The sequence below is a fragment of the Pyrgilauda ruficollis genome, unplaced genomic scaffold (genome assembly GCF_017590135.1).
Source record: "Pyrgilauda ruficollis isolate IOZ18807 unplaced genomic scaffold, ASM1759013v1 scaffold73, whole genome shotgun sequence".
NCBI lineage: Eukaryota > Metazoa > Chordata > Aves > Passeriformes > Passeridae > Pyrgilauda > Pyrgilauda ruficollis.
In genome coordinates this window covers 3,999,016-4,011,653 of record NW_024529155.1, presented here as the reverse complement: position 1 = coordinate 4,011,653, position 12,638 = coordinate 3,999,016, and the positions used below count along the sequence as shown (strand labels likewise).

General features: G+C 38.7%; 1 protein-coding gene across 2 annotated transcripts in view; it reads left to right on the top strand.

Annotated features, from left to right (window-relative positions):
* Nucleotides 1–11,817, top strand: part of ATXN10 (ataxin 10) — a 92,634-nt gene extending 80,817 nt beyond the window's left edge. For both annotated transcript variants that reach the window (XM_041486001.1, XM_041486000.1), the window contains one exon: nt 11,091–11,817. In XM_041486001.1, the coding sequence (XP_041341935.1) occupies nt 11,091–11,278 (188 nt within the window). In that variant the 3' untranslated portion in view covers nt 11,279–11,817. The remainder of the gene's footprint in view (nt 1–11,090) is intronic.
* The last annotated feature ends 821 nt before the right edge of the window (nt 11,818–12,638 follow it).

Here is a 12,638-nt window from a genome sequence, read left to right as displayed (position 1 = left end):
AATGGGACTTGCCAGCACAGGTTAAGAACATAAATTGGTTGGCCTGAACCCTTCATTGATAGAGCCAAAGGCAAACTAAAACAGCTGAGTGGAAGCCAGCTCTGCCTCTTCTCACTGGCACAGGGTGCCCAGAGAAGCTGTGGCTGCCCCATCCCTGGAAGTGTTCAAGGCCAGGTTGGACAAGGCTTGGAGCAACCTGGGATAGCGGAAGGTGTCCCTGCCCATGGAATTAGAAGAGTTTGGAACTAGAGGTGGAGCTGGTTTGGAACTCAGTGAGCTCTAAGGTCCCTTCCAACCCAAACCAGTCTGTGATTCTATTCTGTGATTCCACCATAGATGGAACTAGGAACCCAAGAAGTCACTGTATTGCCATGTTCCACTTCAGACCGATTCAGTTCCTGTGTGCTGAGAATTGTTTTTAAAGAGAGTGGAGAGAGTGGAGGATTCCTGCTTTGTGCACAAACCTGAGCTCTGACTGAATGTAATTTTAAGGTACAGAGAAGAACTGGTCAGACGAGAAGCTGGAACAGGTACAAGTGTGGTTATTCATTGAGCAAGAGCAGTCTGAGAGGGGCTTATTTCTTTCACCTTACTCAGTAGATGAAATCCTGCCCTGTTCTGCAAGTTGATGTGAATTCTTTCTAGCTGTATTTTGTTAGTGGCTAAGGGAGACCAGGGCCCTGCATGGGTTTAGAAGGGAATCCCTCAGTGTTGTTTCAGGGTGGGGCTTTAGCTGGCTGGTTTTTGAAGTGGCTCCCAAAAGGCTTCAGCCAAACTGCTATTTCCAAACACTATATTTGGTTGTACTTGGGAAGGTCACCTGCCTACCAGTGCCTACTGCTGTCACTGCCTATCAAGGGTATTTTTTATACTCTTGAAAGAAGCATTACCAGATTATCCAGTCTTTTCTTGCATCAGTGTTAATTGACCAAAGAAAACTCTATTCCAAGTAGATTTTTCAGTGTATTGCCTAAAGTGTCCTGAGTGGGATTATTCTAAAGCTCCAAAGGGAGGGGAGCTGAGTGCTGTTCCCTGTTGGAAAGGGCACAGGAGGCACTCCTTGTATAACCTAACCTTGTCTTAAATCCCGCTAAACACTGGCTGCACGTCCCAGGAGTTGTGATAACATAGCTTCCATGTCTCCACTCATTGTCTTTTCTGGATGCTGCAAACTCCTCAGGGCAAAACTCAGTTGAAGGTGGAGAACCAAAGCAAAAACCTACCACATAGGCATATTTGGTAGATCTAAATTCTGGTACAAAGACTGTAATTCTCAAGTATTTATTGCTAGAAAACGTTTATTTTAAAATAAAAAAAAAAAAAATGACATCTTGTGAGGTGTTACATTATTAATTCTGTCTCCCACACTGTTCCCCAGGAAAACTTTTCTCCTGTCAAATGCAACATTCTCCTCATATGAAAAATACTTGAGACCACAGAAAGAATGCAGTGTGCAGAACAGAAATAGATACTCTGAGAAATTAAAGGACTAAACCTTTTTTGTCTTCCAGAAATGACCACAGATCACACTTTGTGTTTTATCATTTAACAAAATTACAATTTCTAATTATATATTTCAGGTTGCTGATTATGTAATTCCTAAAATACTTTTTTTTTTTTTTTTTTTTTTTTTTTTTTTTTTTTTTTTTTTTTTTTTTTTTTTAGAGCACCTGCAGGATGATTAAAATACTGGAAATACTTGAAACAGTTAATACTTTAAAAATATTGAACTTCAGAGTTTGGGGGGAGGGGGTGGTGGTGTTAGTAATTTCCTTGAGAGTTTATAAAATGCTAACACAAATTTGCAGAGATGTGAATATGAATCTATTTTTCAGTATCTCATTTCTACCCAGCTATCACCATGAAGAAACATGTGATGTACAGGTTCACTCTTAAAGCTGGAGGAAATCTAACAGAGCTATAGAGAATGCGAGAAGGCCCTTTCAAATGTTACATTCTAATATTTCTAATCCCTTGTGAGGAGTAATCTCTGTAGGCACCAACTCATGCATGTAAAAGTGAGGAATTAAAGTTAATAACTCTATTTCTAAACCAAATATTGTCATATTTGTCCTCTTCTCTAATCCTCTTGGTGGATTTAAATCCATGACAGGCTTGAATTCTTGAAAAAAAAAACCAGGTCTTTAGTTATCAGAAGCACCTCAAAAAAAAAAAAAAAAAAAAAAAAAAAAACACCCAAAAAACACTGCTTTTATAGCTCAAACAGCTTCCTTGATTTTTCTGTACACTTACTTTTGAAAAATTCCCCTCTGGGCTGAGATGGAGCACTAGAAACTTGAGAGCCAAAGATTTTTGGTTTTTTTAAGTAAAGCTAGGAGTGGTTCAGAAATATTGTTGAGAATGGAATGCCTTCTACAACCACCTTATCATATTTCAGTCTGTCTTCTTGGCATTTTTTCTTGTGCATACCTCCAAAGAATATTTGGATGTCATCTGACCAATGCTTCGAATAATATTTTTATTCTGACATTTTTCTGTTGCCCCATTTTTGATCACTGTAATTAGAACAGTTTTATCTTCAGCTGCTGAATGTGTTCTCCTGTGTAGCTCCTTCCTGAGCCTCAAAATTGTTTCCTCTCACTTCCTCAGATCTTTGGTTAAAATTTGTTCTTTAGATTTGCAAATGGTTTTTAAAACCTAACCTTTCCTTCCTCACTCAGATATATTTGCAGTCCTTTCCACTCGCCTTGTGGATTTGTTCCTTTCCTTTGGAGTGTGGAGATTTCCTCAAGGAGATGCAGCTATTCCCTGAAATTGTAGACAGGATTGTGGCTAATGGCTATTTTGCTAAACAAATAGCTGGTTATAATTTAGTGGCATCTTTCAAAATACCCATTTATTTAATGGTTGTTATTTTTGTATGCGCACTGGGCATCATTTGGTGTCTGTGACCATGGAACTGGAGTTTCATTTACCTTCAGTGTTATGATTATTTGTCATAAAGTTACATTTGAAATGACCATTAGCAGCAGGAGGGAAGGTATGCCACATAAGTTACTCAGAGACCCTGAATCAATAAAATATGCACGTACTGTGCTGAAAGATAAGGTGGCATAAAATCCTTGTTGGATGTATATAAATGGATGAATCTATAGCATTTCTAAACAGAAAAAGAGCTTCAATCCAAATTGTGTCAGCTCAACTCATCATCTGTCTGAGAGTGGTGAATTATAATTAGCTTAACCACATCTCAGGCATGGGTTAGATTGGGTTTTTAAGTGTAGTGCCAAATTTCTGAAAGTTTTATTTGACTCCTGTAATTGCCATTTTAAAGCATTTTAGAAAAGGTATTTATTTCTGTACATAAATACACATGAATGTATTTCTGTGTAAAGGTGGAGCCTTTTTTTTCCATGTCCCAGGAAATTTAAAAGAACTGCAGCCTGCTTGATGATCAGTTTGTGAGCAGTTACCATTCCCCTGTGCTTCATTGCTCCACAGTGTTCGTGGTAGGTTTTAATAGTAATTTGATGCATGAGTTTCAATTTAATGAAATGTTGCAATTTTTTTTCTGTATTTGGGAAGAGAAGATAAGGCAAGGCATTTTTAAGTAAGGTAACAGCAGTTGAAGCTTTTTAACATGCCAGCGTGGTAATTCTGGTACCTCTTACAGATAGCTAATAGATTTAGTATTGAATTCTTAAAATGGAATTATTGGAAAAGAAGGGACTGAAAGAACTGAGTATTCTAACTGTGAAGTACTAGCTTGAGATCGATCAAGAGTGTGATTCTTTCTGTTTTAAAACCAGATGATTTGTAGTTGCTCATAAATTATGGGTTTCTATTAAAAATGTAAGTCGTAATTTAAAAAAAAATTGGCAGCCTAAGCAGCAAAAAATGAATGTGTCATAATCTTGGTTTTAAGCTAGTATTACAAGTCTGAGTTTAGGGAAAAGGAAAACAAGCTGGAGGTTATGGCTTAATTTTTTTTGAAAGTTCTGTAAATTTTGGCATTAGAGACATTATAATAAAAATAGCCTGACAGAGCTAAACATGTCCTATGGCTTTAGTAGCTCTGAAGTGCTAGAGCCAAATTTTTTGTTCAAGTTCATAGTATGCTAAGATGTTCTGACCTTGGGTTTTAAGTCCCACAGAACGTGAAAGGCTACACACAGAGTATAGATTAAATGTGTAGTTGGCAGGCATTAAAAGCTAATAGCAGTCTGGGTGCATACTACTGCTCAGAACTGTTACTCCAGAAATACCAATGATCTAGGGAGAAAAATTCCTATATAACTCTAGTTAAGAAATGTCCCAGTAAATTTCAAATTTCTGAAGTAGTAAACCTCATTTAATGAACTTAGGCTGCCATTTAGCTGGACATCACTGACATGAGGATGTAGTTAAAAATGGGAAGCCTTGGAGCTTAAATGAGCCTCATTTACTGTCAGTACTGGACAGTGCTGAAAAGGTGTGAAAATGTGAAAGGCTGGAGAGCTTGGACTCTGCTTTTGGGAGCACAGTAAATATTACATATATATTCATAATTATCCATTAGATAAACAGCAACTGGATATTGTCAGATGTTGTTTTTCTGAACTACTCACAGCCACAGGGCCAGGAAACTCTGCTGTACCTGTAATCAGCCACGTGACAAGTTTTGGCAGATTTTATTACTTAGTTCTGGTGCCTGTCCTTCCAGAAGGATGCTGAAAAACAAATTGAGGGAAGAGACACAAAAATTATGCAAACCTTGGAATAAGTCTCTTGGTTTCTTTCTTTAGTTTATGCAAAAAATACCGAATGCTGGTTATGATCTGGGAAATTTTTTTTTAATCTATGCTGAAAAGCTGTGTTTGGAAACAATTCTAAACAAATCTAAGCCAGAAATAAATCACAGGCTGTAAAGAGTGAGATATTTACCCACTAGGAAAGTTTATTTAGGGACACAGTGAAATCTTCCAGTTCAACAGTGGAAGTTTTTCAGAGAAAAGGCATGAAAGCATCTTGTGCATGGAGCAGAATTGACAGGCTTGATTTCAAGAGGAGCTGACCTTTGGTCGTCTGTGTTTATTCAGAAATGCTGGGCAAAAGAGGTTTCGTAGTCCATTCTGGTCTTCAAAATATATTTGTTGGCCATAAATACTTAAATGGATTAATTGTCACTGAAAGTCATATATGAGGTTTAATGTGTCTGTGTTATGTTTAATGTGTCTGGTTATACAGAAGGTGTAAGTCCCATTTTAAAGAAGCCTGTGTCCCACAAGACACACTTTAAGAAATGGATTCATCATGGCTAGACTGCTTAATGAGATAAATACAAGTAGCCAGAAGGATGGTGCCCATTCTGGTCTTCAAAATATATTTGTTGGCCATAAATACTTAAATGGATTAATTGTCACTGAAAGTCATATATGAGGTTTAATGTGTCTGTGTTATGTTTAATGTGTCTGGTTATACAGAAGGTGTAAGTCCCATTTTAAAGAAGCCTGTGTCTTCTGTAAAGAAGTTTGTCTGCAAGAGGAACTGGAGTATCCACTACTGGTGTGGGAGGATAGTGAGGGCTACAGAACTGAAAAAAGTACCTGTTGTACAGTTATTTTGTGCTGTGGATGTTTCCTGTTGTCTGTAGGCTGTGACTTACAGAGAATATTGCCTCAGCATTGAAGCTGTTTCGGTGCCTTTAAACCAAATGGTTTTGCCCATTTGTCTGTTCTGAGATGGTGAAGTTTAAAACCTCTGTCAAAGCCGTGTTCTGCAGGGCGGAATTCGAGCTGCAAACCCCAGTTCAGGTTTTTGGGGATAAGCTTTCTGTCTTTACAGGAATATTTTGTGGAAGCAGCTTCCTTCGGGGAAGGCTGAGGTGAGGAGTGGAGGGGCTGGCTGCACGCTCCTCATGCCACACGTGCTGTCCAGTGAAGCTTTGCTGCCACGCTGTGGTGGAGATGGAGCCTTGTTTGGTACTGGATGGTCCAAGCCTCTGAGTGATCCCTTGGGCCAGGTGAGAGTTGCCTGCAGCACAAACATCTGCTTTCACTTCCCCAGTGTTACAAATCTTATCCCTGAAATGTGTGATCAGGAATAAATACCTCTGACAGCATCCAGCGGTGCCTCTGTGTTTTGGAGGCTTCTAGACTGGATGGGTTGTGCTGCATCAGCTCTGCAAGAGCAAAGTCAGACAGAGGGGGGAGGAAAGGACATTCCCAGCTTAAACAGTACTGTCCATTTATAGCTTTTGAACCCAGAATGTGGTGACTGCACTCACAGGTGATAAGAACAGCTGTGGAATAAATGAAAATAAAGGCAGCTGAAATATTCTAGAATTTTTCTTTCCTACCTTCTAAGCAAAATATTTTAAGTTTGTATAGGATTAATTCCTGATGTTTTCTGGTGCTGGTAATTCAATGCCAAATATAAATAGAGTCTATAGCATTAATTCTAAAAATATAAATTAGCTTTTGAAAATAAATAAATAAAGATAAAACATTTAATTTGTTACATTTTCTGTTATTACTTTTTTGGTAATGTCTTAATCACAGGTAGAAGTCACATAAAATATAGAGGAGCAATAAGAAATTGCTCTGATCTTATGGCTTCTAGAACTTCATTAAACTACTAAAACCCCAGACAGAAAGACACTTGTAGAACTTTGTAAGCAGTTTGGCTGATGGTGAGGATCCAAAGTCCTGACATGTGGTCCATCACAGCTCCTAACTGTGACAAACAGCTGTGGGAGTTGGCTAGAGACCTCGTTTAGTGGTGGGAGGAATTATTTTCAAGCATTTCACAGAAGTGCTTGAAAGGACTTAAAGGCTGGAAAGAAAAATGATTTATGTCTTTTCAGTGTGGTGCAGTCAGGTCTGCAGGTGGAAGTGACTCTGAGTGATGCTTCAGTATTTCCTTCCAGTCTGCAGAGGTTCTCGTGATAACTGGATTACTTGTTGAAGGCCATAAAGAAATATAATTATTGTACAGTACAAATATTTTATTTTCATTACCTTTGTTTTTTAGTCATGCAGTCCTGTTCCAGAATGCATCATAGAAAAATTGGGTGTCTTTGGGAAAGGGGTTACATAAGCAGCCCATTTGGTGAGGGTTCCAACCTGTGAGTGCTTGCTTCCTTAATAAGGTTTTGTATCTCTTCCTGTATTTGATTATAATGTAGTTGGTATTGAAATGATAAAAAATTGGATTTAAATGAGGTAGTGGGATTGGGCAAAGAATGCCCTCTTTTTTGCATAAGAACTAATTACTCATAAGGAAGAAAGTTGCTAAGTAATAATTTAGTTATGGAAAAGGACTGTAGTGCAGGAAACAGTCTAATTTAAAAAAAAAAAAAAAAAAAGAAGTCCATGCACTATGTACTACATCAAACTCTCCACTAAGAATGTTACATTTAGAGATCCTTCAGTATTAATAACTATGAAGGGGACTTAGGAAAACAGATATATATATTTCATTCTCCTTGTCATCCCTTCAGTGTCCTGTATTAGTTAATGATAATAATTAACTTCTGAAACTTGCCTTTTTCAAGCAACATACTTCTAAGATTGCTTGTGCATTGCCTTTTATCTACCTCATCAGCTTCCAACCTCATTAATAATATTTTCTGTTCTCTGTCGTCCATAGAATCCAGATTGCTTTGTGTAACAATTCTTTTGGGTCCTGGTGGCTACAGTGGGTTTGTCAATAATGTTTAGCTCTAATTGGACTAAGAATGAGAAGGTGGAACACTTTCCCTGAGAAATGGTCTGTGTGTCCTCTTCTCCAGCAGTATTGGTGAGCGGTTCCTGGCAGGACATCGTTGTATTTTCACACCCCATTAAGCTTACAACCCAGCCACTGTGCTCTTGCATTGACTCCAGAAACCTCTTGTAGCAGAATCCAGCTGAAAAGAACTGGGAGAATTGTGAAAAGTTCCTTTGCAGTCAGTGACAAAACTTAAACAGGATTTAGTGGCGTAGATTTTCGTGGCTCCCACATAGTAATATTTTTCATCCTTAAGGGACAGTTTTCTCCACCTTTCTTCCTTTCTCTTTGTGTTCTCCTCTTCCAGACAATTGAAGTTACGACCCAGAGGATGATTTTAAATTTTAAATTGTGGAATTAAGATGTTACTTAGGTATGGAAGACAGGGCAAGTTGATTCAGTTTTGTTATTTGTACGTATCAAAATAGCATTTTGGAAAAGGAATTCCAAAGCACAGAGTACTGAAAGATTTTGGAAAAGTGTTGCTATAAATGCACAGAAATGTTTGTTTTCAGTCCCTAATTTCAGATAGTCTAGTGATGAGGCTTCTGCAAAATAAAATGAATTGTTTTCTTCCTTTTGTATGCCCTCTTCTCTGTGGCAGAATATCATAATCTTCACTTGTCTGTAATATTAATTTATTTGAGAGTGTAATATGCCCAGCTGGAAAAATCTAGACGAGTCTGTGCAATCAGATCTGCTGTGCTTGCTGTGTTGCTTCTCTTTGGTGCAGTTTCACAACAAACAGGCTCATGCTCATATTTTTAGTAACTATGGCAACTTTAGAAGCTCTCTTTCTAAAGCTGAGCATACAATAAAGTGCCGAAAGTGTAGGTAGGATTAGAGACTCTCGAATATGTTTAATTTTCTCTCTGTGTCTCTGTCTTTGGAGAGGAGCAAGAGGGTAATGTGAGTATTAGCTGGGGACTGGCTTTAATCTTTGCAGACACTCAAGTCTGCCAGGGTCTGCTCCCAGCTGTCCAAAGGCCTCATCCTTCCCCAGCATGCGAACAAGGGGATGATGAATATTCATGGCTGTGGTCACAATGGAAAACCTACACACAGAAAGGGGTTTCTGAAGGAGTGAAAATGTTATTGAAACCATTTTGCAGCTTCAGCTACAGTAGTCAGTAATGATAAATGCCACAATGGTGATAGAGTTCATAAGATAATGGGGATGTCTTAGATATTATGTAAGCATGAATGGAGCTGGTAATAGGAAAAGAGCATTTGCCATGGGGTTTAGCAGCGGGTTTGTGTTGAAGACATAGAGACTATAGTAGCAGGATCATGCTCAAGGCTAATACACACAAAAGTTTTGAGAGTACTTTTTTTGTCTGTGTGGCACTTGTGTGTGTTGAGAACTGTCAGTCTCTGAAAATTGCTGTTAATATTATAGCAAATATGCTTTTATGCAAGTGTCGTATTTTATGCAGAAGCTGTGTTTTAGGAACACAACAAGGAAAGTCTGCTTCTCATCCAGGAGCTGAGCCAGGGAGGGTGGTAGGATGTTTTTCACAGTCCACTGAGAGAACTTCATGTTACTTTTTGGCACTCATGACATGCCCTAAATCAGACCTGGAAAAGACCTGGTGGGTGTCAGCCTTGGTTTATCTGCATTCATCAGCTTGCATGCTTTGCTGGTCTGAAATCTGTTCTCACCATTGGCACTAATGACTGAGAGTCTGCACATTTATGATTTTATTACTTCGGCAACTTACTGTTTTATATAGTCAAGTGTAATCTTCAGTGCAAATACCAAGTTTATGTGACTTAAATGTAGATTGGCACTTGTCTTTTTTACTTAATTCTAGTAGTGATGCACTGATAGAAGAGAATATGCTGATATTCTCTGTTTTGTTCACCTGTGAAGGCTTTGATGAGATGCATAATTTGTTTTGGTCTTAATTTCTCTCCTCTGTCATTACCTCACACTGGAATTTTTTTGGATAAAGAAGGTGTGCAGCATGCTTCCTGACAAAGCCTAAAGAGGTCTACCAGGGAAAGAAAAAAAGCTCCATAGTAGTTAATACTTCATTATTTTTTATTTTTAGTTCTGGACTTCTTGAATTTGAAAATAAATATAAACTGCTACAAAAAAGGCTAATTTACTGACACATGCCAGTGCAGGGCTGTTCCCTTATGTTTATGTCCAAGCTACTTTTCATCTAAACTCTTCTCTCTCTGTTGAGGTTGTGTAAGATTGTTTAAGTCCAGTTCCTCTCTTCTGTTGTTTTGTCTGAAGTTCCCCTCTGTCTGAGTTTTCCCCTCCTGTCACCCTGTGGCAAATGCCCACAAGAACATTTATCTCTGTGCTTAGATGTTCCCCAACCCAAAAGACGTCAAGGAGATGAGTAAATTATGCATATTCTTCTACTGGATGTGAAGCTACATGTAGTAAATAATTGGTGCCCTGCAGGCAAACCACTCATGGGATTCAGAAAGGCTTGGCTCCTGTATGGGTAACTTGGGAAAGATTATATCATAACAACTTTTCAGCTGCGGAATTGGGACCAACATCTCTGACACTTCATAAAAGGAACGCTGTACTTCACTTGGAAGATGCCTGGCTGATAATCCTGGGAATTTAAATCCTTTGTCTACATCCCTGACATGTGCCTCAATCCTGGCCTCAAGGGACCACCTTGGGAGGTGAATGAGTTGCAGCTTGTGCCCATTTAAACATCAGCGGGAGCTCCCTGCCAGTGATCATAGTGTCTGGTCTCCTGGCAAGTGTGTAAAAGCATCCAGGCATAAAGGACTGAGTATAGGTAATATTAGAAGTCAAAGAAGTTTAAGTGTCTCTGGTATTCTTTGTGCTATTTTCAAATATTAACCTGGATAAGTTGTCTTTTTCTACATCTCTTCAACTTTTGCAGTGAAAATAATAGTAATCTTTCCTGTGCATAATATTCAGCTTATTTTGTTTGCCAGTGCTTGGAAGTGTAGAGTTGAATTGTTCAGATCATAAACAACTGACTTATTTTTTATTTAAACTTACTAGGAAGATCATGGGAACATTTCAGTTGACTGTAATTTTGGTTTAAAATTTGGTTTTATGTCTTTTTAATTCCTACAGTTTATTTGGTTGGGGTTTTTGTTTGCTTGGGTTTTTTTTTTTTTACTTAATATAAACCCTAGTAAATTTGTGTGAAGTTTAAGGGCAAACCTCTTTTAAAATTAAATTGCCTCATATGCAAGTATTTGCAGGTTCATTGTCAGCACTTGTGAACGTCTCACTTGTTCAAACCCTTGATTTCTACTGCTTTCCTGATTTTAAGAGATTAGGGGAGGGCTGGGAGAGGTGAATACGGTAATAAACCCAAATAAACAATGTTTCATCTTGCAGTAAATAAATGCTCCTTAACTCTGCCCAACAGTTGTGAGCCAGTGGGCAGTTTATGCCATCCGGAACCTGATGGAGCAGAACGAGCAGAACCAGGTGCTGATCGCACAGATGGAGCGGAAGGGGCTGGCAGACAGCTCTGCCCTCCACAGGATGGGCTTGGAGATCCAGCACAGAGATGACAAGTTAATTCTGCGGTCAGCCAGGAAAAAGCCCTCCTGAGCAAAAATATTAGCAATAGACTAAAAAAGTATTTCTCTTTTAAAGCATTTTCCCTTACTCAGCAACCATTTTATTCAATTTTAGTCCTAGTCTGTTGAAAATGTTGTGTTTGTTCTCAGAAACGCTGCCAGATGGTGCTTCTGCCTCCTTTTGCTGTAAATAAAAGGTCACCTGTGTGTTTTCTATGTACCTGGGTAAATCAGCTTATGAAAAAAAGGTCCTTCTTTGTCAATTGGTTGGAATTTCATTACTTCCTTTTTCATCAGTAGAACAATGTCATACGTGCAGTATCAACTTGTCATAATTTCCTTTGCTGAACCTGGAGATAACTGTTGTTAAAAAACTCTTCAAAGAAAGAGCTCCTTTGCAGGCTGCCTTCTCCCTGTAAAAGATCTGTGCTGAGTCAGGGCTAAACAAGCCAAGTTACTAATTGTCTATCACAGGACCTAAATATCGCTATTTATATAAGCGTCAAGAGAATGTTGGATGTACTTAAATATTTAGTGAATTAAACACAACATGGCTTTTGTCTGTTTAAATTATTAGTAAACTATCTTTTCTACCTTGATACCTATCAGTCTTCATGACAAGTGTATTAAAACCAAAGCTGAAGCTGTTGTGGCAACAGATGCTGCATTCCTTTGCACTGGGGCATGTCTCTGTTTTGGAGACTTGGGTGTTTGTTTGAATGTTATTTGTTCCTTTGGAGGGTAAGTCAGCCCACTTTCCTTTTATTTTGCACTTCTCATGGGTTTTCTGAACTTTGGCAGACTGCTGAAGAGGTAGTTTCTCACTGTGATTAATTCTAGCAGTTTCTTTTCACCCCTCTGCCTTTCCAAAACATTGACAAAACTCATTTCCAGTTAATTAATTCAAGAGAGGCAGAAGAATAGAAGGCCCTGCCTCTTCATTTTGGGTACCCTCCTATATTGTTGTTGGACCCTGCCACTGTGGAATGTGGCATGAATGAGCTGGGGGAGAAGGGGGGGGTGAAACTGGGGGGCAGGGGAAGGAGGGCACAGTTAACTCTGTGTGTGCCACAGCTTTGCCCTGGAAGCCAAAAGACATAATCCTCCCTGCACAAGCAAAACGGGAATTTCAGCTTTATATTGCTGGTACTTGTGTATGGCTACTGTACTTGGATTATCTTCAGCCATGTCTAACTCAGAGGTCTCAGAAAAATTAACATGTTCGTGTTCTTGTTGACATTTAATCCCATTCTTAAATAGAAAGGCAAGTTCATGTCCTCAAACTCCTTATTACATGTAAACAGACCTTCATCCATGTGCATGAGCTTTTGCTCCTCCAACTGAATTTTTGATTTGAAAATGGAAGAAAGTACGCCTTGCTTTGAGGAACA